The sequence below is a fragment of the Micromys minutus genome (assembly GCF_963924665.1).
Source record: "Micromys minutus genome assembly, chromosome: 13".
Lineage (NCBI taxonomy): Eukaryota > Metazoa > Chordata > Mammalia > Rodentia > Muridae > Micromys > Micromys minutus.
In genome coordinates, this window is record NC_137982.1 from 3601105 (window position 1) to 3620074 (window position 18970).

The following is an 18970-nucleotide window of genomic DNA, read 5'->3' on the forward strand; positions in this document are numbered from 1 at the left end:
TAGAGTCAGTTTAAAACTTCCAACTGGTTATAGGAAACCCAGTTTAAGTTCAAGGAAAAAGAAAGGTCAGCATAACAGGAAAGGGTGGGGGTGGGGGATGGTGTAGCAAAGCACCTGTTCAAGGAAAGACGCTGTCACCTCTGTCACCAGACAGACTCAGCAGTAAAGCCAGAGATGACAGCAGGTTGTATCAAGAGCTTCTCACAAAAGCTCAAGTCAGCCATTTCCAGACCGTGCTATGGACCTGGTGGGGGCGCTAAGCAAGTAACTGGATTACAGCCCCAGCTGCGTGGCAGAGGAAAGGGGTCTGTGGGGCAGCACGGAGACCTGACCGGTGTAGCTCGGATCACAGTAAGAAACTGGGTTCCCCGCCCTCATTCTTGACCTCTCAGTAAGGCCAGCTCTGGGCCTCTGCACAAAGCCCTCAAACCAGGCAAGCTACTCACCCGTCCATTCGTCTCGCCTTTCCACCAGCCCTGGTCCCCACCGATTCGGCTATAGATCTTCACCACATCACCTTCCCGAAGCGACAGCTCCCGCATGTCTCGTGCAGCAAAGTTGTACCTGGCCACAGCTGTGCCGACGACCCGCGGCGTGAACACTGTAGCAGACAGGGCGAGCCCTTCAAGAACTGCAGAGGCCCTCAGACTGAGCTGGGTCCCTTCCCTGGTCCCTAGAGCATGGCTTTGTGTCCACAGCTAGGGAAGGTCTCTGGAGGGACACTAGCCTCCAGCTGAGGGCCCGCCACATCTGGGCATATGACACTTAATTCTATCCATGCACTTAAAGGGGAGTTGAGCTATCGCCACCAATGCTGGGCCGCTATCACATGCAATGAGCATTCCACTGGTGAACAGAGCAGGCACCTACGCCTCGACCATCCCCAACCCAGATCCCCAAACTAGACTGGAAACCCAGTGAGCTGGTTCAGCCCAGAACCCAGGAGTTCTGGGGACAGGTGACAACGGTAGTGAGGGGACACGGTCTCCAACAGAAAGGCTTTGGCTCTGGCAGCAGAAAACACATCAGATCAGGTCTGAAACCCTGTTCCCATGGCAGCTCTTGTGGCTACGGAGTAGTTACCGGCTCTGCCCTTCCTGTCCCCATCTCCCAAACCAGAGGCAAAGCTCTCCGTGGCCGTGAAGGATGACAGCTGGGGAGGCAGGGAAGTATCCACCAGTGTGACCAGGGAAGAGCCCTGCCCAATGTGTCCTCATGTGCAGCAGCCTCAGCACGATTCCCAGCCACCTCCCACCCCCCAGCACCAGGCTGCACGGTCAGGGGGACCCATCAGGCTGGGCTCTGAGCCGTAGAGGTACCTGACCAGAAAGGAGCAGAGGGGCCCTGGGGGGCAAAGCTGAGGCCCTGAGGACTGAGAAAAGAAAAGTTGTAGGAAGCACAGGAAGCTGCAAAGAGGCAAGAGAGAGCATAAGACAGGGCGGGAGCCAAGGAGCCGAGGGGGTACCAGGCTCTACCTCTGGAGGATGCTGGGGAGGGCAGGGCCTATCATCGGCACAGCTAAGCTTGCCACTGCTTGGTCTACACATAGGACTTAAAAGGACAATGGGCCAACGGTCACAGAAGCTGGCAACCCTGTGCTGTCTGAGGTGTGGAAAGGAAGCTCTACAGGTCCCGATAGACTAGAGTCATGGGTGACTCAGGAGAAAGAGCCTGGAACTAAAAGCCAAATCATCTGGGCCTATCTCTGCATGAAGGTCCAGGCTGCATCCCTGTCTTAGGCTTGGAACCCCCACTCCTCCCCCCAGGCAGAGAGCTGCCTTGAACACCCCAGCACCCAGGGCACCCATGGAGGGATCTGTTCTCAGACCCTGCCCTGCTACTGTCAACTCTAGGCAGGAGCCAAGAGCCAGAGTAGCAGTGTGGATCCCATCTGCTACATGACATGGGGAGGGGCGTGAGTCGGGGCCACCAACAGATAGGGAGGGCCTAGCCTATGCTTACGGGTCCAGCAATGACTCTTGACCCAAGTGGACAGGGAGATCTTGGCCCTGGACGTGGCCTACATAGATACCCCTGGACACGGACACAGGCATTACCTGGGGACCGGCTTGAGGCCCTGCTGGTGGCACGCTCCCGAGACTTGTAGGGGAACTTGAGTGTAGTGTCCAGCTGCTTGAAGCTTTCCTTGAGTGAGTGGCACTGGTAGTACTCCACCAGCTCCTGCAGGGGGCGCAAACTCACCAACTGCTAAAGACTCAGGAGCCCTCCCACTCTGGGTTCAAGACATGGGGACCAAGACCCCCTCAATTTCACTCTAGCCAAGCCCAACTAGGATGGCTGGTGCCTCAAAAAACCTTTCCGTCAGGTACAGGGTTCCCAAATATATCTGAAAGAATGCTCTGGAAAGAATGCCAAAGTTGAAGAACAAGCTGCCAACTACAGTGCCGGCCATGCTGGGGTGAGGCACATCGCAAAGCAGAATGCCATGAGGCAAATGTCACGGAGAGGACTGGGCAGTGGTGTGCTATCACTTTGTGAGAGCTCCATGAACCACGGCCTGGCTGCCCCAAGAGGCACCTACAGCCTCACGGGTTGGCTCTGGGCTGTGAAGAGGATTTCGGGCATTTTGTTTGCCTGTGTTTTCCTGTGGGTCACAGAGAGGAAAGGAAATTTGCCAGGGGAGCAAGGTTTGTGACTAAAAGAAATGTGAGGTCAGGCACACGCCTTTAATTCCAGCAGCTAGGAAGGCAGAGGCAGACCAAGAACTACACAGGCAGTTTCAGACCTGCCAGAACTACATCCATGCTGTCTGTCTCCAAAAACAACAACAACAAAAAAGGGTTGGGGTTGAGGTTGGGCCCAGTGGCAGGGCAATTGTTAGTATGTGTAAGGCCCTGGGCTCTTTGCTAGTACCAAAAAAGAATGGTGGAGGTCAAAAACAAACATTTTAGCGTCACTTTAAGGAATAGTATGCCTTTAACTGCATTCTGGTGGGGCTGACCCCGAGGATGCAGGGAGAGGCTCAGCCCAAGGCAACTAGTAGTCTCATGTCTGAGGTGAGAAGGCTTAGTAGGCCTTGGTTTCTGCTCTCTCGTGTGAGCTAGGGAAGTTTTTGGAGTGACCCAACTCCAGTATGACATGACTCCAAGTGTCCCCAGGTAGCCTATCAAATGTCTGTAGATTCTGCCCCACAGTCTGAGGCAGAGAATGGATCATTGGGGGCAGAGGGTAGAGAGCCACGGAGCCTCTGTGGCCAGCGTCTGGGGCAGTGAGAGTTACAGGCACACATACCAGGAGGCTCTCGAACTTCTTAGCTTCCGTGATATGAATCCAGCTGTCTTTCTCCACCACCTTGATGTGTTTCACCTCATCATTGAACCTGGACAGACACACAGCCCCAGGCTTATTCCAGATCTGCTTCAGCAAAGATCCAACCTAAACCAGCTAAATGGCCAGATCTCCATAGCTCTCCCTGCCTGCTTTAAGTCCATACCCTATAGTCCCCACTACCAGCCTTGACCTCAGTCCCTAACCCTCTCTAGGCAGATCCAGAAGAATGGAGCATGAATCCACCAGGTCCCAGAGCCAGCTGGCCCTGCACACCCACCACCAACTTTAGTTCAAGTGTACCCAACCTAGAGAGGCTCCCCCAAACGACAGCCCAGTCCATGTGGGGCAATGCCAAGGTTAAAGACGTCACACAGAAATCTCAAGCCAGTGTCCTGATGCCTGTGGATGTAGGAACCCAGTCAGTGAAGCAAGAGAACCTGTCTCCCTAAATATGTCTGCACGTGACCCAAACATGTAACAAGGACTGAACAGTGCTGAGGGGTGGGGAGATATTCTAAGAATGCAAGGTTGGATCAATACCCTAAAATTGGATAAAGGAAACACTGAACTAATAGGTCATCAAGTGTCACTCCACAGGGCCACTGTAGGCACCTACCTGGGTTCACGTGGCTTTAACATGTGCTGTCCGCCAGACCAATAGTATCCACACCACGGTGGCCTAAAGGCTGGGCAGACACAAGGCACTGTGGCCTCTCCTAGGAGGTGGAAGCCACCTGAATCATAGCAAATCAAACGCCCATGGGTGTCCTGGGCTGAGGAAAACAAACTGCTGGGTCGTGTTTTTTATCTAAGGAAAGATGCCCAGACCAAGGATCTGTAACCCAAGCTATAAGGCTGCAGTAGGCACTGCTGAAGGTCTCTGAGAGTCCCTAGATGCCACAAAGCAGTGTGATGGGCACATCTTGCCTGGCAGTACATCCCTGAAGGCACTTCCCAGTGTCCCACCCGCCCACCTGTCTCTGAAAATGCACAACCCAGCCCTTAGCTAGGTGGTCTGGCCATGGAGCCCTGGACTTCCAGGCTGTACCCAGCATCGTGAGAAGACCTGATGCCTGTGCCCTCTGCCTCCATCTTGTCTGAGATTTCTAGCTTGGGCATCAGAGAGAAGACCACTCCATTCTCTCACTAGCAGGTTCAGGAGGGACACTCCTGAGTCTGGGGCTGTGGCTCACTTGACGCTGATGGCAAAGCGCTCTGCCTCTGCTGGACGCTCTCTGATGAGGTAGGTCCCACTGGCGTGAGACTTGAGCAGATTGTCTGTCTGCTGCCGTTCCATGTTGCCAGCAAACCTGGGGGTCAGGAAACCAGAGCTGAGACACTGTGCTAGGAGTGGTGCCCTATGTGTGTGACCTGCCTCGGGCTTTGCTCCTTGTCTGAACCTTTGAGGTGAGTAGACAGGTAACTGATGGGAGGTGGGTGGCCATGTCCTGATAAGCAGGGCACAACGTGGGGACCAGCACCTCGAGACAAGCATGCAAGGGTATCCGGTAAAGACGTCCCAGGGGAGAGTGCCAAGCCAGGTGGGGGTGCTATTCAGATCACATACTTCTACCAGACCCCCATTTCCTAAATTCTTTACACTACTCGAGAAGAAGTAACAATAGGGGCATTTTGGGAGAGACACTCTGGAAGAGGTCAGCATCCATGCTGAATGAGAACTGAGCAAAAGCAGGCCTTTCCCACCACAAATAAATAAATAAATAGATAGATAGTGGATAATGAGGTGGTAAGGTTGGTCCCCTCAGCAAAGCAACCCCCACATTCCTGCCGTGACACCATGTGCTTAGTCTTCAGTATGAAGACAGGGTAGGCATGTCCACAGCAGGCCCAGTAGGACCTAGAGAGATATGAGGGACAGACACTGAGGTGCTAAGAGGGGCAAGAACTTGGAAATCTGTAAACACTGTTATGAGGTTAGGGATACTGGCCTGAACTGGGGAATGAGTCCCTTTGGTTTAGAGGTACGTACGCTGCCCATGGGGCTAAATGACTTTGAGGACAAATTCTTCTGGGCACTGGGCCCATCAGGGACAGATTCAACAGAATCAGCCCAAGACTCATGATCTGTGACTGTACCCAAAACACCCACTTTCACCCTTCCATGTAACCCAGTGCCTCTTCTCATCAAAGGCATGACTACAAACTAGACCCTAAATACATCATATTCTATAACTTCCATGATGAAGCACGGTGAATCCTGCATAGAAAAGAGCTCATTGCCACACATATAGGAGCCTGCTGATCTGTTTTAGAGACAGGGAAATAGCCAAGGTAGGGCTCAATTCCCCTCTATCCCAAGCCAGCTCATGGACTTAGAGAGTCATCCCGATGATGCAGGGGTCACTGGATGCCCAACACTGTCACCCACAATCCACTTACCACGGGTATGCAGTGTAATCAATCTCCCGGGATGGTGGGCGGCCAATAGGAGGCTGGGAACAGAACACAGATATATTAACGTCCTCAGGGGACATGTGAGAGAGAAAGGAGCTCATCAGAAAGTGAATCCTGGGACCAGCAGTCTATAGGAAGCCAGAACTCCATGCAGAAGCCCAGCACCCTTGAGCTGAGACATCCTAGTACCGGCAGGACTTCCTGTGAGCTGATGCTCAGGAGGGTTGACAGAATGTCCGGTTTTCACTGAAGGTATGAATGAGTGAGGAGCCACCAACAGGAACAAAGTTCCTGAAAGGAACAGGCTGGAGGCCACAGGAAATGCCCAACAGTGGGCATGAGGTGGCCACACTCAGGAGGTACTATGCCCTCCATGAGCCCCATCCTCCTCTGTTGTGAGAGAGCTCTGAGCATTTAAAATGTTCCTTCAAGCAGCACATGATCTGGTGGGTGAGCAGGGACACCTCTTGTTTCATTACTTTCAGGGAGAAGTCACTTACTTTTAGCTGTCCTTGGGGGAACAGGTGTCAAGGTTTCTATGGGACAACCCTGGGCTGCCTTTGACACCAGAGCCAGGACAGACTCAGAGGGAAGAGGCCACTTAGCCTCCATTCCAAACAAGGCAATTTCCAGCTTTTGGGCCTTGTGTTTGGAAAGTTCCCTCCTCCCTGGGCTCTGACAGCCTGAGGTGTGCAGGGAGCGTCAGCCACAGGGAAGGGCAGTGGTTCTACATTAGCGCCCACAGTGGACTCCCCAGCTCATTGATTTGAATGCTTGCTCATCAGGGGCTGAAACTGTTAGAAAGGATTAGAAGGATGAGGAAGTATGTCACTCAGGGTGGCTTCAAAAAGGCCATATGACACCCAGTGTTTCTGTCTGCTGTCCACAGGTCAGGACCACCCTAGTGCCATGCACACTGCTATGCTCCCAACATGCTTCACCATGATTACAGGTGAACCGTCCGAAACTGTAAGCAAGCCCCAATTCAATACATATGTCTCCTTGGTCACGGTGTCTCTTTGCAGCAATGGGACACTGACTGAAAAACCCATAAGTTGACCATCCGCAGCCCCCAAACCTTCAACAGACAACTGCACCTCTGTCTACCCCTAGGCTGGCCCTAGCTCTCTGCATCTTGGACCCTGTGATCTAGAAGCATCAGGGAAAAGACTCACCCTTCCGTCCACTGGGCAGGGCTTCACAGATGAGCTGGGAAAATACCCTGACTTCCGGGTTTGAACCAGCCGCCCCTGGAGAAATAAGCAACGAGGAGCCATGAGGGTTACAAACCCCAGGCCTGAACTGAGTGTCACGTCTCTGCTCTGACCACTTGGAGCTGAGAGACAAGAGCACCCCCACTTTACAGAAAAGTAACACAACAGCTCAAGTGTCTCTACAAGTCTACCTAAGAGACAGGTAACAGCCAGAGAAGTGGTAAGGAAGGTGAAGACCTGGCGTGAGAGACTCAAGTGAGGGACTGTGTGTAACAGGCTGCCCTCCCTGCCTCTGGGTCTTGCGTGCCTTGACTGAGGTGAGAAGGCAGCCTGAGTAGGGCAGTGTGACTTCCTGAGTTTGGGTTCTGTTCTGTGTGTGAGTGAGGAAGGTGAACTGGGCACTAAAGACGCAACCCTTCTCTCTGCTCTTGACTGTAGACATGATGTGAACAGTTGCCTCAAATCCCTGCCTGACTTCCCTGCAAAGATGGACTATAACCTGGACCAGTGACCAAATAACCCTCTCCCCCCACCACCAGGTTGCTTTCTGTCAGCATGTTTCATTACAGCAACTCTAACACCCAGGATGCAGAGCATCCCTCAGGACCATCATGACACCGGGATGCAGAGCATCCCTCAGGACCATCATGACACCGGGATGCAGAGCATCCCTCAGGACCATCATGACACCAGGATGCAGAGCATCTCTCAGTACCATCATGACACCCAGGATGCAGAGCATCTCTCAGTACCATCATGACACCCAGGATGCAGAGCATCTCTCAGTACCATCATGATACCTAGGATGCAGAGCATCTCTCGGTACCATCATGACACCGGGATGCAGAGCATCCCTCAGTACCATCATGACACCCAGGATGCAGAGCATCTCTCAGTACCATCATGACACCCAGGATGCAGAGCATCTCTCAGTACCATCATGATACCTAGGATGCAGAGCATCTCTCGGTACCATCATGACACCGGGATGCAGAGCATCTCTCAGTACCATCATGACACCCAGGATGCAGAGCATATCTCAGGACCATCATGACACCGGGATGCAGAGCATCTCTCAGTACCATCATGACACCCAGGATGCAGAGCATCTCTCAGTACCATCATGACACCAGGATGCAGAGCATCTCTCAGTATCATCATGACACCCAGGATGCAGAGCATCCTTCCTTACCCTTTGGCCCTCATGTTATGCACCTGGCTCAGGAGTCTGGTCTCAGTTAATGATGGTGCTCTTGAGAGAACCAGACAGTACAAATATCACCAACCTTTACCCCAACTCTGTACTCAAAGTTGCCCATGGAGTCTCGGGGTTCCTTAGAGGCTGGGGCTCAACAAAGAGGATGTTAAAGGTTTAAGACCCTCAGAACTGTAAACTGTTCCCCAAGAACATTATGAGACCTGTGCTTGTCTCCCTCCCACAAGACAGGGCCCTGGAACCAATCCCTAACATGGTGAGGGGTTGCTGACCAGAAAGGGGACATTGAGGATGGGGCAGATCATCCCTGGGACAGAATCTGGAGAGGGCCTGTAGGGTCCAAGGAGGCAGGAAGGTCAGGGCAAACAAGAGTCTTGGTGGAAGGATGCTGCGCCCCACCTGTGCAACAATCTCCTCTGTGAAATATAACAGAATTCACGTGCAAAGTGAAGGTCGCAGAGGCTACGGTAAACAGCCCCTCCTACAACTCACTCTATGGCACCATTCCAAGCCCCCTGATTTGGCCTTGGGGGATGTGCAGGGAGAGGAGCAAGGCCATACCTCAACTCCAGGACCCAGGACTCACCTCCCACCAAGGAGAATCAGGGTCACCCCGGAGCAGCTCAATCACGTCCCCCGTCTGGAAGGTCAACACAGGCTTCCCAGGAGGGGCTGGGTTACCATGGTAATTCTGCACAGCAACCATCTTGGGACCTAAGATAGAAGAAAATGGCTCACTGGTGACTTCATCCTTGCTAGCAGCTGCCTGAATTACCAACCCTTCCTGACCTGGGGAACACTTTGTGAAACTGTTCCCCAACACAGAGACACGAGGGCCTGTATCACCCCTTCTGTATCTTTCCCAAATAGCTCCTACATCTACTGAATTAAAACAGATGCCAGAACATTCCAGTAACAGCCACTTAGTTTTAGATGGGATTTTATGTCTCTCCCATTCACCACTGAGCTGGATCTAACATGGAGGGCCCCCACCATGTTAGAGATGAGATCCCACAGAATGGATGAGAGCCAAGCCTGGGTTTGCAATGGAGATATAGGCTGAGCACCCAAGAATCTGAGGCTACCCTCAGATGGGGTCCCACTGTGCCCCAGTCTCACCCCAAATGTTCAAAGAGATCACTGAACTGTCTTTCCAGGACTGGTCTATGTCACTATGGCCAAATAGTAGTAACATCTGGGTGGGATTTGAGTTTTCTCTGAGGAGGCTCAGGTTTCATGAAGAATGTTTAAACATCTTGGGCAGCATCCAGGGGCACAGGAAAATGGCAGTAACCCCCGGGCATCCTGATTATGCAGGTTTTGGTGCTAAGCTCGACAGTTCTAGAAGCTGTGGACAGAAAGCCCTAGATTCTCTGAAAGCGGTCCCTCAGTCAACCCTGGGGGGCAGCCAGAGAGGCTGAGGGCAAACAGTGGCTTGCTAAGCAGCCACCACCATGCACAGACCCCGCCCGTTGGGTGGATACAGGCTGCAGAAGTGGCTGAGCCCAGCACACTCACCTGGTCCTGCTCCAGGAGCATCCTGTGAGAAGAAGGTCAGATGTTAGGGAAGGCGTCAGTCACATCAGCACCACCCCATAACGTCAGTGTCAAGGTAGAAAGCAATAGGGCAGGGCCATGCCTCCAGCAGATATCTGCGACAGTATTTCCCTCTCCCAACATTCATATACCCCCCACCCAGGGCTCCCCAACCCTACTCTACAGCCCTAATTCCCACTTCGCCAAGGAAGCCTCCCTGACGTATGTCAGTCTCTGTTTTGGACACACCCCGGACAACACAACTAAGTACTGTAATATATACAGGGGTCTCCGTGCCCTTGTGGGGCCCAGTGAGCATCCCTTCAAGGCTGGATAACAGGGCTGAACGCTCCAGCTTTCAGGAGACACGGCTTATTCTCCATAATGACTTCAGTGACCTGAGCCCATGCTGTGCCACTGAGGTACAGCTGCAGCCAGAGAGCACTAGGGAGACCGGGTGGGTGAGCTGCTAAGACACATGCTATCAAGCCACCAGGAGAGTGTGCACAGAGACACGTTCCTATGCTGGCAGAGTCCCAAGCAATAGAAAGGGTTGGGAGCACTCACCACGTCTGCAGGCGAACCTATAAAGGAAGCAGATCCGGGGTCAAAGTAGAAGGCTTGGCAGAAAGACGCCCTTCACAGAGTGCATTCCCCAAGCTGGAGGGGCTGTTGAGCTGCAAGGGGCTCCCTTCAGAGGCTGATCATACACACACAGACCCAGCCTCATACCTATGAAAGCTACCTTGACAGCAGATTCTGACTTCTAGCTCTAAGGAGCTATGAGGAACTCACATCCCGGAAGTCATCCGTGAAAAAGCCTGGGCTTTGCTCCCTGGGCCAACTCTGAGTGGTGGCAACTGCCAAGATCTCCGGATGTGCCTGGGGCTCACGGGACAATTTCCACACCTTGTTGGTGATACCTGCCACTGGTAGGTGGTACAGAGGTACAGGTACAGGTCCCTGTTGCCATCTTCTTCTAAGACCCTCCACATACTCAAGGGTACTCAGCTGTCATGGGGAAGACAGACCCCAGGCATTGGTCCTTCCTCCTCAGCATGGGTCAAAACAAAGGTCATGACAACCACAGTTCAGGGCTGGTGGGACCTCAGTAACCCCGACTATGGTGTGCAAAGATTGCTCTGGAACGTCTGAGATTTTTACAGACTCCTTGGCACATGATGGTGGGAAAGGCTCTGAGGAAGGGCTGGTATCTTCCTACAGGCATCTGGGCTCCCATGAGGGTCACACTGTCCATCTGCTTTAGTTGTAATATTGCCACAGTTCACAGGGGGAAACTGACCAAGGCTTAGCCTTGGAGCAGGTCAGAGGGAAAGCAGCCTGGACAGCAACAGCATCCCCTAGCAGAGGATGGACGGAGGGAACCATGGAGGGAGGGGGAAGAGAACGGGTACAACCCTCTGGAATAATGTGTAGAGCCATCCAGGGGTTGCAGTGACACAGAGGATAATGGGAAGGACCCCACTGATACAAGAAGGAAATGCCCTCAATGGGAGGAGAGGCCGTTGGTCCTGTGAAGGCGTAATGCCCCAGTGTAGGGGAATGCTAGGGTGAGGAGGTGTGGGGGGCACCCTCATAGAAGCAGGGGGAGGGGGAAGGGATAGGGAGTTTCTGGAAGGGAAACTGAAAAGGAGGATAACATCTGAAATGTAAATAAAAAATATATCCAATAAAAGAAAAAATAAATATATATAAGAAGAAAGTGCCCCATGTGTCTGTTGGTGCCTAAACGAACAATGAGTCATTCCTCCCCCTCCCTTTTCTCCTCTACATTTCAAACATTTTCTACAGGTAATAAGAATCTACTCATTAAGATGGGGGGGGGGCTCTAAAAATGTATTTTCTAAATAAGAAATAAAGAAAAAGAAAAGGAAACCTAAAATATACCGAAACACAGCCTTCAGTTATTTCTGTGGCTTTGTTCGTTCATCTTGAAACAGGGTCTCACATAACCCAGGCTGGCCTTAAACTCAGTCTATAACCGAGGTTGTTTTTTATCCCAATCTTCCTGCCTCCACCTCCTAAACGTACTCTATCGACTGAGACACACACACACTGTACTGGCTGGTTTTGTGTCAACTTGACACAAGCTGGAGTTATCCCAGAAAAAGGAGCCTCAGTTGAGGAAATGCCTCCATGAGATCCAGCTGTAAGGCATTTTCTCAACTAGTGATCAAGGTGGGGGGGGGGGGGGCTCAGCCCACTGTGGGTGATGCCATCCCTGGGCTGGTAGACCTGGGTTCTGTAAGAAAGCAGGCTGAGCAAGCCAGGGAAGCAAGCCAGTAAGTGACATCCCTCCATGGCCTCTGCATCAGCTCCTGCTTCCTGACCTGCTTAGGTTCCAATCCTGACTTCCTTTGGTGATGAACAGCGATATGGAAGTGTAAGCTGATTAACCCTTTCCTCCCCAACTTGCTTCTTGGTCATGATGTTTTGTGCAGGAACAGAAACCTGACTAACACACACACACACACACACACACACACACACACACACACACACCCACCCACCATGCTTTTGTTTAAGTTCATTGACCCCATTTCCTCTCTTTTGTTGAAACAGAGTCTCTCTTTGGTTGGCTTCAAACTCAGAGATTGTGTGCCTGTAGAGGTCTTCTGAGTGCTAGGATCAAAGGTGTGCACTACCACACCCGGTCCTATCTTCTTATTTACTTTCTGTCTTTTTTATATTATTATTCTATTTTAATCAATATGTTTGTTAACTTTTAGAACCACACACAAAGTAGGAAGCAACTATGGCAGTTGCCTTCCATGAGGGGCTCATGGCCACAAGAGGGCGACATTGACCAAGTCAATGCCACTGTCAAGACAACTTCTGGGGCTGATTTGGAGGTGGCACCTACTGGCCCAGAGAGACCAAGGTGACAGGGTGTGTGCTCAATAGCAAGACAATGACCCCAGGACTTTGTCAAGCACAGAAGGGCTGACCCATACTGCAGAGGGATGACACAAAGCTGTCCCACTAGAAAAAAATTCCAGTCTCTGCTTAGCCCTGGGACTCAGCAAGTTGGCCTCTGGGTGGTGGTTCTTGTGGCGATCCAGCGCATCCCCAGTGAACGGTAAGGACGGGGCCTCCATGTGAAGCACAGAGGAGCCTGGCACTGAGCAGGTGCCATTACCTATGCAGAGCTGTGAAGTTTGGGGGTTGGCAGAGAACTCTCCTAGCATGGCCTTAGATCCGAGGCAGATTTGGCCCTAGCATCACAGGAAAATACAACAAAAACGCCCGTGCTCCTGTCCCCCACTTGGACACAGTGCTCAAGCCCAGTCGCTGTGAGACGGAACACCATTTACAGAACTCCAAATGCACTCCCAAATCACACGCCTCTAGCCTCTTGGGTCTAGTTCCTGTGCCTGGTGCCAGCAAGACTCAGCCTCTCCCCCTGCTGAAGCTTCAAGCTGCCACATCTGAAAAATAGCCATGAAGCCCCACATTCCTGCTGAGAGTCTCCTGTGCCCAGGGTGTGGGTGTGGATTAAGGGAACCATGAACTTACTTCCAATATGGGACAGAGATGTAGGAGATGGAGGGAAAGTCACACAGAGCTTTGGAGAGGAGCCCCACCCAGCTATAGCTTCTGCTAATCCCTTCCAGTGAACTATCTTCCTGTCTTGGCCTTAGTTCCTCTCATGTGACTCCTCAGTTAAAAGACAGATGCATGCAAGTGGTCCACAATCTGGAGCACCGGTGGTGGGGCCCAAACCCATGCACTGCCAAGTACTCACTCATCTTGCAGGGGGGTATCACCTCCAAGCACTCCTTGTGTGCCCCGACACCGCATCTGGTACACAGGTATCCCTGATAGAAGGTACCCCTGTGTGGGGGAGGGAGGTAGGCACACTCAGCCACAGTCATCACGATGGTCCACCCTGTACCATTCATGCCCCCAAAGCATCTGCTTTCCCTGACCACCCCGACCTGTCCCCTCACTCCATGGTCCCCAGCAGGGGACCCTACACCCCGACAGCCATGGCTGCTGACCCCGTTATCCTCCTGGTTCTTTAAGGCATCACATGGCACCAAGGTGGGTGGTCAGGTGCCACGGTGTCTGTCACAGGACAGCTACGCAGTGTATCCTGGAGCCCAGGGTTGGACAGGCAGAAGACATACCTGAGGAACATTTTGCAGGCTTTGCAGTTGGTGGTCTTGTCAAAGGTGTACATCTGGAAGCTGTGGTGGTTGGCATTGGCCTTGTCTGGCTTGATGTTCGACCTGGGGAAGGAGAGAACAGGCGATCTGCGGACAGGCACTCCCTAAGCCCACGGACATGGACTGTATATGGACCCTGGTTACACATACCAGGAGCCTGCGCTCCAGCCGGGGTCTCTCAAAGATTAGCAGGGAGCAAGACTAAGGGTGAGGGAGGGGCTCAGCCTGCCTCACTCTGGTCTGAGTGCACGGCGGTGAGGCAGAAGGTCATTAAAATGGCCCAGGAGTATCAAGCTTAGCACGCGAAGGCACTTGTCCCTCCTTGTTTATCATTTACCTATCATCCAGTGTGGACTAAAAATACTAAGTGGAAAATCTTACAGTCGAGCAGCTCCTGTTGTAAGGAACATGAGAAACCTCTCTAAGCCAGGACACAGGCCATCCTCTGCCACTGTGTACAAGCGAGTCACTTAGCGTCCAGTTGGCATCAAGTCAACTGTCACAAACGCGGTACTTGCTTTCCAGTGCTGGGATCGTACCACCAGCCCCCGTAAAATCGTGATGATCGCCAATTCATTAAAACCCACTGTACAACCATCTAGTAACCAGTTCTCAGTTATTAATTGTCCTTGTGTGTTGCACCCTAGCATCGGTTTGCACGCTGAAGTTTCGTGCACATGATACGGTTGGATGCTCCTTTGGTTTCAGGCACTCAGCGCTGGCAGGGCAACTGCAGTGAGGTTTCTACTTCACAGGCTCAAAGGCACACCTCAAGGCCACTTCCCCGCCATCAGACCAGAGAAGGAAGAACAGATGGACAGGCAGAAGCAAGGACAGAGAGATGTATGTGGGGAGGGTGCTTACAGACATCTTCAACTTCTATGAATACTTAAAACTGCTCACAGCACAAAGGGATTTCAACCACAGAAGCTGAGGTATGCAGAGCCCCAGGGCTCTCACAGCCTAGCTCTCTTCGGCTCATAAGCCACTGACATGGTAAACCGGCCAGATCCTGCTCCCCTGACCTGGTGAACCAGCCTGATCCTGCTCCTCTAACCTTGTTCTTTGTACCTGTATCCCACCATGTGGGAAGACGTCTCAACAACTGGTATGCTCCCCAGAAGTCCCCAATAGGATTTCTGTAGAAAATGTAGGGCCAGTGGTACACCCCACTCTCCCCCTCCCCCATCTGCTTTTTCTGCTCTAGGTGTTGGGCTTTCAAGCCAAGTCACAACCTAGCTGTCAAGCATGAGGTTCAGCCCATCTAGCAGGTCACCTGATGCCACCTGGGACATCTGGAAGACAGACAATTAGGATCTGATGAGTTGGCTGGTGTCCCATGGGGAAGGAGCTTGTCTCGCACTGAGGATCAGATCCTGAGGTCAGGAAGCCAGAGCCAAAACTCACATGGCCATCTCAAACTGCTCCATCCATTTCCGCTTCATGTCTTCCGTCTTGCAAAAGAACTGAAAGCCTTGCTTGCCTTGGAGGTGAATCAGGTAGAAGCCATAGGACCACTGTGGGGACAGAGGCATGCTGGGAGTTAGCATGGCTTTGGAGGAGACAGGGGTGGTTGGCATGGTTTTGGATGCTACCAGGTGTACACAAGCTCACTAGCACTGTATGTGGATTTGTGTGCCTACATCTTGTGTAACACACTCTGTGTCTAGACACATACACTCTTGCCTGGTTGCATGCCTATATTGTGTGTCCTCCCACATCAGAGACTGTGTGTGCACTGTGCTCTTGCCTAAGCAGGCCAGGGTGCTCTCATGTGTGAAGGTGTTTAGGAATGTGGTCAAAGTATTTGTGCTTTCCTGTGCAGTATGTGTACCTGCACTGTGCCTAAGTGTGCACATGTGCATGGAGACTTGTTTCTGTTCCTGGACATAGAAGATCTGTGTGTGCACACCCAAGCCTGTATCTGGACATTCGTAGCTCCTTTTACATGTGTAGACATCATGTGTGGGTTGCTCTGACCATGTAACCTGTAACATGTAACATGACCTGTAAACCATGTTCTTCACATGAACCCATGTGTACAGGTGTATAGGTAGTACTATGTGTACATGCATATATGCATGCAGAGGTCCTGTTAGGCTCATATGCATGTATGTGGGGTCCTGCTTTATATGCATGCATGCGTTTTGTACACTGTTCAGTATGCATATGTGTTATACTGTGCCCATACATGTATGTATGTATGCAGGGACCTGCTATGTGTGTATGTGTATATGTGTGAATGTGTATATGTGTGTATGTATATGCATGTGTATGTGTATATATGTATGTGTATATATGTTTGTGTGTATATGTATATATGTGTGTATATGTATACATGAATGTGTGTATGTATGTGTATATGTATATGTGTGTATATGTATGTGTATATATGTTTGTGTGTATATGTGTATATATGTGTGTATATGTATACATGTATATGTATGTGTATATGTGTGTATATGTATATGTGTGTATATGTATGTGTGTATATGTATATATATGTATGTGTGTATATGTATGTGTGTATGTGTGTATATGTGTGTGAGTGTGTGTGTGTGTGTGTGTGTGTGTGTGTGTATAGCTCAGGACACATCCTCTATCAGGATATCCTACCCTTCTTCTACCCCTTCATGGGATACTTCAACCCAAATCCCTGCCTCCTCAGGAGTGGCACCCAGGAACCAGCCCAAGAGCCTTGCACAGCCCCACCCACTCTCTCTCAATTCCTAGGTTAAAAAACAAATCTTGAGTTAAAAACAACAAGAAAAACAAAGGTTGGGGTCAGTTGGTTGTGGGTCTGACCAAACTGAGTAACACAGCAAATCATCCAGACTTGAGAAAAGGGCTTCTAAACGGTGTCAGGTAAAGTGAGGCCCAGTCTGTTAGAAGTGGGGGGAATGAGGGAGGAGCATGGAGAAGGGGCAGGGAGGAGGGTTGTGCAGAGGCAGGGCAGAGATCATAAAGCCTAGTCTGCCATGACTCAGTGACCCCTGATCTTTACCTCCCAGGAAGGAGAGCAGGCTGGCTTTCAGGTCACACCTCCAAATCAAGTCTTTTGCCACAATATGTGTCACTTTCTTGATTAAGATGTAGAGGAAGGAGGGAGGTCCATGAGCCTGATCTACTCAGGCCCAGGGAGCCCCAGACCCACACCTTTGGAAAGGCTAGTATGGGGCAGCACTGGGGGAGGGGAGAGCAGCAGGGACTTACCATCTTCCCATGAGACTAGCAAGCATGAAGAAGAAAGGGAGACAGGTCAATAACAGGCTTGGCCAGGCCCTGGATACACTGCAGCCTGGCAGGCTGACCGCCCAGGAAGGTAAGAACACAACCTCCGTCAAATACTCTAGGCGTTCTCCCCAAGGCTTCACAAGAAGCCCAGGAGCTTGGAAATTAGCATCGGTCACTGTCTCTTGCTTCAGACACTAGGATTAGGAGGAGCCTGTGCATGGTCCTATATGGGGACTTGTAGGTCAGAGCCTTTAGTAACTGGCCCTTGTCCCCAACCCAGCACAAGGCTACACACACACACACACACACACACACACACACACACACACACACACACAGTGCTGTACTCAGAAGCCTTAGAGAAGGAAGACTGTGTTTCCCATCCCCTCACAGCCACAGCCATGGGCCTCAGTACCCACAGCCCCACCCCCTACAGCTACAGCCACACCCCCTACAGCTACAGCCACACCCCCTTGAACCGACAACCCCTTTTCCTGCAGTCCTCCTCCACTGGCTTTCAGAGCCTGACAGCCCCTAGCAAATGAGACAGAGCAGGAATGGAGCAGGAAGGCCCGCTTGTCACAACAGAAATGAGAAACTAAGAGTTCAGGTCCAAGGTTGGGAACTAGACTCTTACTGGTGCCCTAAGTTAGACCTCCCCCTCTGCTTCCGGAAAGCTGGAGTCCCAAGGGTGCCTATAACCCACTGGGGGAACTACCTGCCAGCCACAATGACCAAGGGAGACCAGCAGGCCCAGTCCCCACTGACCCAGAACCTGCCCTCTTCAGACCGGGACAGGACCCACCTTCTTGATGTCCTTGTTGTGCATAGGGTCGTCGGTCATCTTGTGGAAGAGAAGCTCAATGACCTCCTTGAGCTCATAGCTGTAGCCCTTCCTCTTACACACGATGACCACCTTGTCAAACAGGAACAGGTACCTGGACACAGAGTGTACCGAGTATCATGGCGGCCATGCTCTGTGGAGAGCCTGTATCCCTGTCTGACCCCAGACAGCTATACTTAAGACCACACTCAGTGAGGCCCTCCTTGGTCAGGAAGCCACTGTTCCCATTAAGTCTCCCTCAATGCCACCTCCACGCAGAAGGTCCTCAGTCCTCCATCTTTATCTCCCTTGGATCGCTATTCCAATTCTTCTCTGTGCTCCCAGAACCCAAGTCTGCTGTGACCTCAGCCCTCACAGATGGCTGATTTGTCCTGACTCCCCCACCTCCCTATCTACACCCACTTGGCAAGGATCTCCCTGGAGGCCAGATATCTCCATGCCCCCACTTTGTCTCCCAGGCCAGCTCAAGGCCCACCACAGGCAGGGCAGTGCTTTCGAGTGGTTACTGCTGACTGCAACAGCAGACACAGAGCTGCATAGCGCCTGCCATGCCGTTGTTCTTCCCACAGGAGGGTCTCTCTCAGGCCTCCTGGGTGTGGGGTCCCCAGGCTAAAGGAGGATGGGGTGCCAACTTTCACCCTACTCACCTGTCTTGCTTGGTGTGGTTGACTATGGACCGGACTTTCAGTTCCCCATCAATCTTTGGCCTCCCAAACTCCTCCAGTTTTACTTGCTAGAAAAGCAGGAGGACCATTAGCCCAAGGAGCGGACAATCTTTGCTTTGCTAGACAGGGAGGTAAGTGGGCTTGCCCAGGGCAGGACGGCAAGACCCAGGTGTGAACTGGGAAAATGTGCCTACAATGCGGTGACTGGGTGGCCCAAGGTCATGAAGAACCTGTCCCTTCTCAGGGGGGCACCACTGAGACTCCCTTGGGTCCTGGGAACAAAGGGCAGTTGATGGCTTGGCCATGCTCACAGGCAGCCCTGTGTGGAATCCCGAGCTGTAGGAAAAGCCCTAAGAGAGCAAATA

General features: G+C 51.9%; 1 protein-coding gene across 3 annotated transcripts in view; it reads right to left on the reverse strand.

Moving 5' to 3' along the window:
• The window catches only part of VAV2 (vav guanine nucleotide exchange factor 2), a 155724-nt gene that overhangs the window by 3161 nt on the left and 133593 nt on the right, over positions 1-18970 (reverse strand). Inside the window, exons 13-27 of one of the 3 annotated variants that reach the window (XR_013975315.1) lie at positions 18588-18673; positions 17902-18034; positions 15270-15379; positions 13824-13925; positions 13439-13527; positions 10240-10256; positions 9655-9676; positions 8723-8850; positions 6882-6956; positions 5692-5744; positions 4485-4601; positions 3253-3340; positions 2058-2181; positions 1320-1372; positions 447-601 (exon numbers count right to left, since the gene is read on the reverse strand). Coding sequence is in view for 2 of the 3 variants with exons in the window: in XM_080927505.1 (XP_080783631.1) it covers positions 447-601; positions 1320-1406; positions 2058-2181; positions 3253-3340; positions 4485-4601; positions 5692-5744; positions 6882-6956; positions 8723-8850; positions 9655-9676; positions 10240-10256; positions 13439-13527; positions 13824-13925; positions 15270-15379; positions 17902-18034; positions 18588-18673 (1386 nt within the window). In the remaining variant the exon portion in view is untranslated. Of the gene's footprint in view, positions 1-446; positions 602-1319; positions 1407-2057; positions 2182-3252; positions 3341-4484; positions 4602-5691; positions 5745-6881; positions 6957-8722; positions 8851-9654; positions 9677-10239; positions 10257-13438; positions 13528-13823; positions 13926-15269; positions 15380-17901; positions 18035-18587; positions 18674-18970 lie in introns of all 3 variants that reach the window. The other 2 variants (XM_080927505.1, XM_080927506.1) reach the window with 2 other exon arrangements.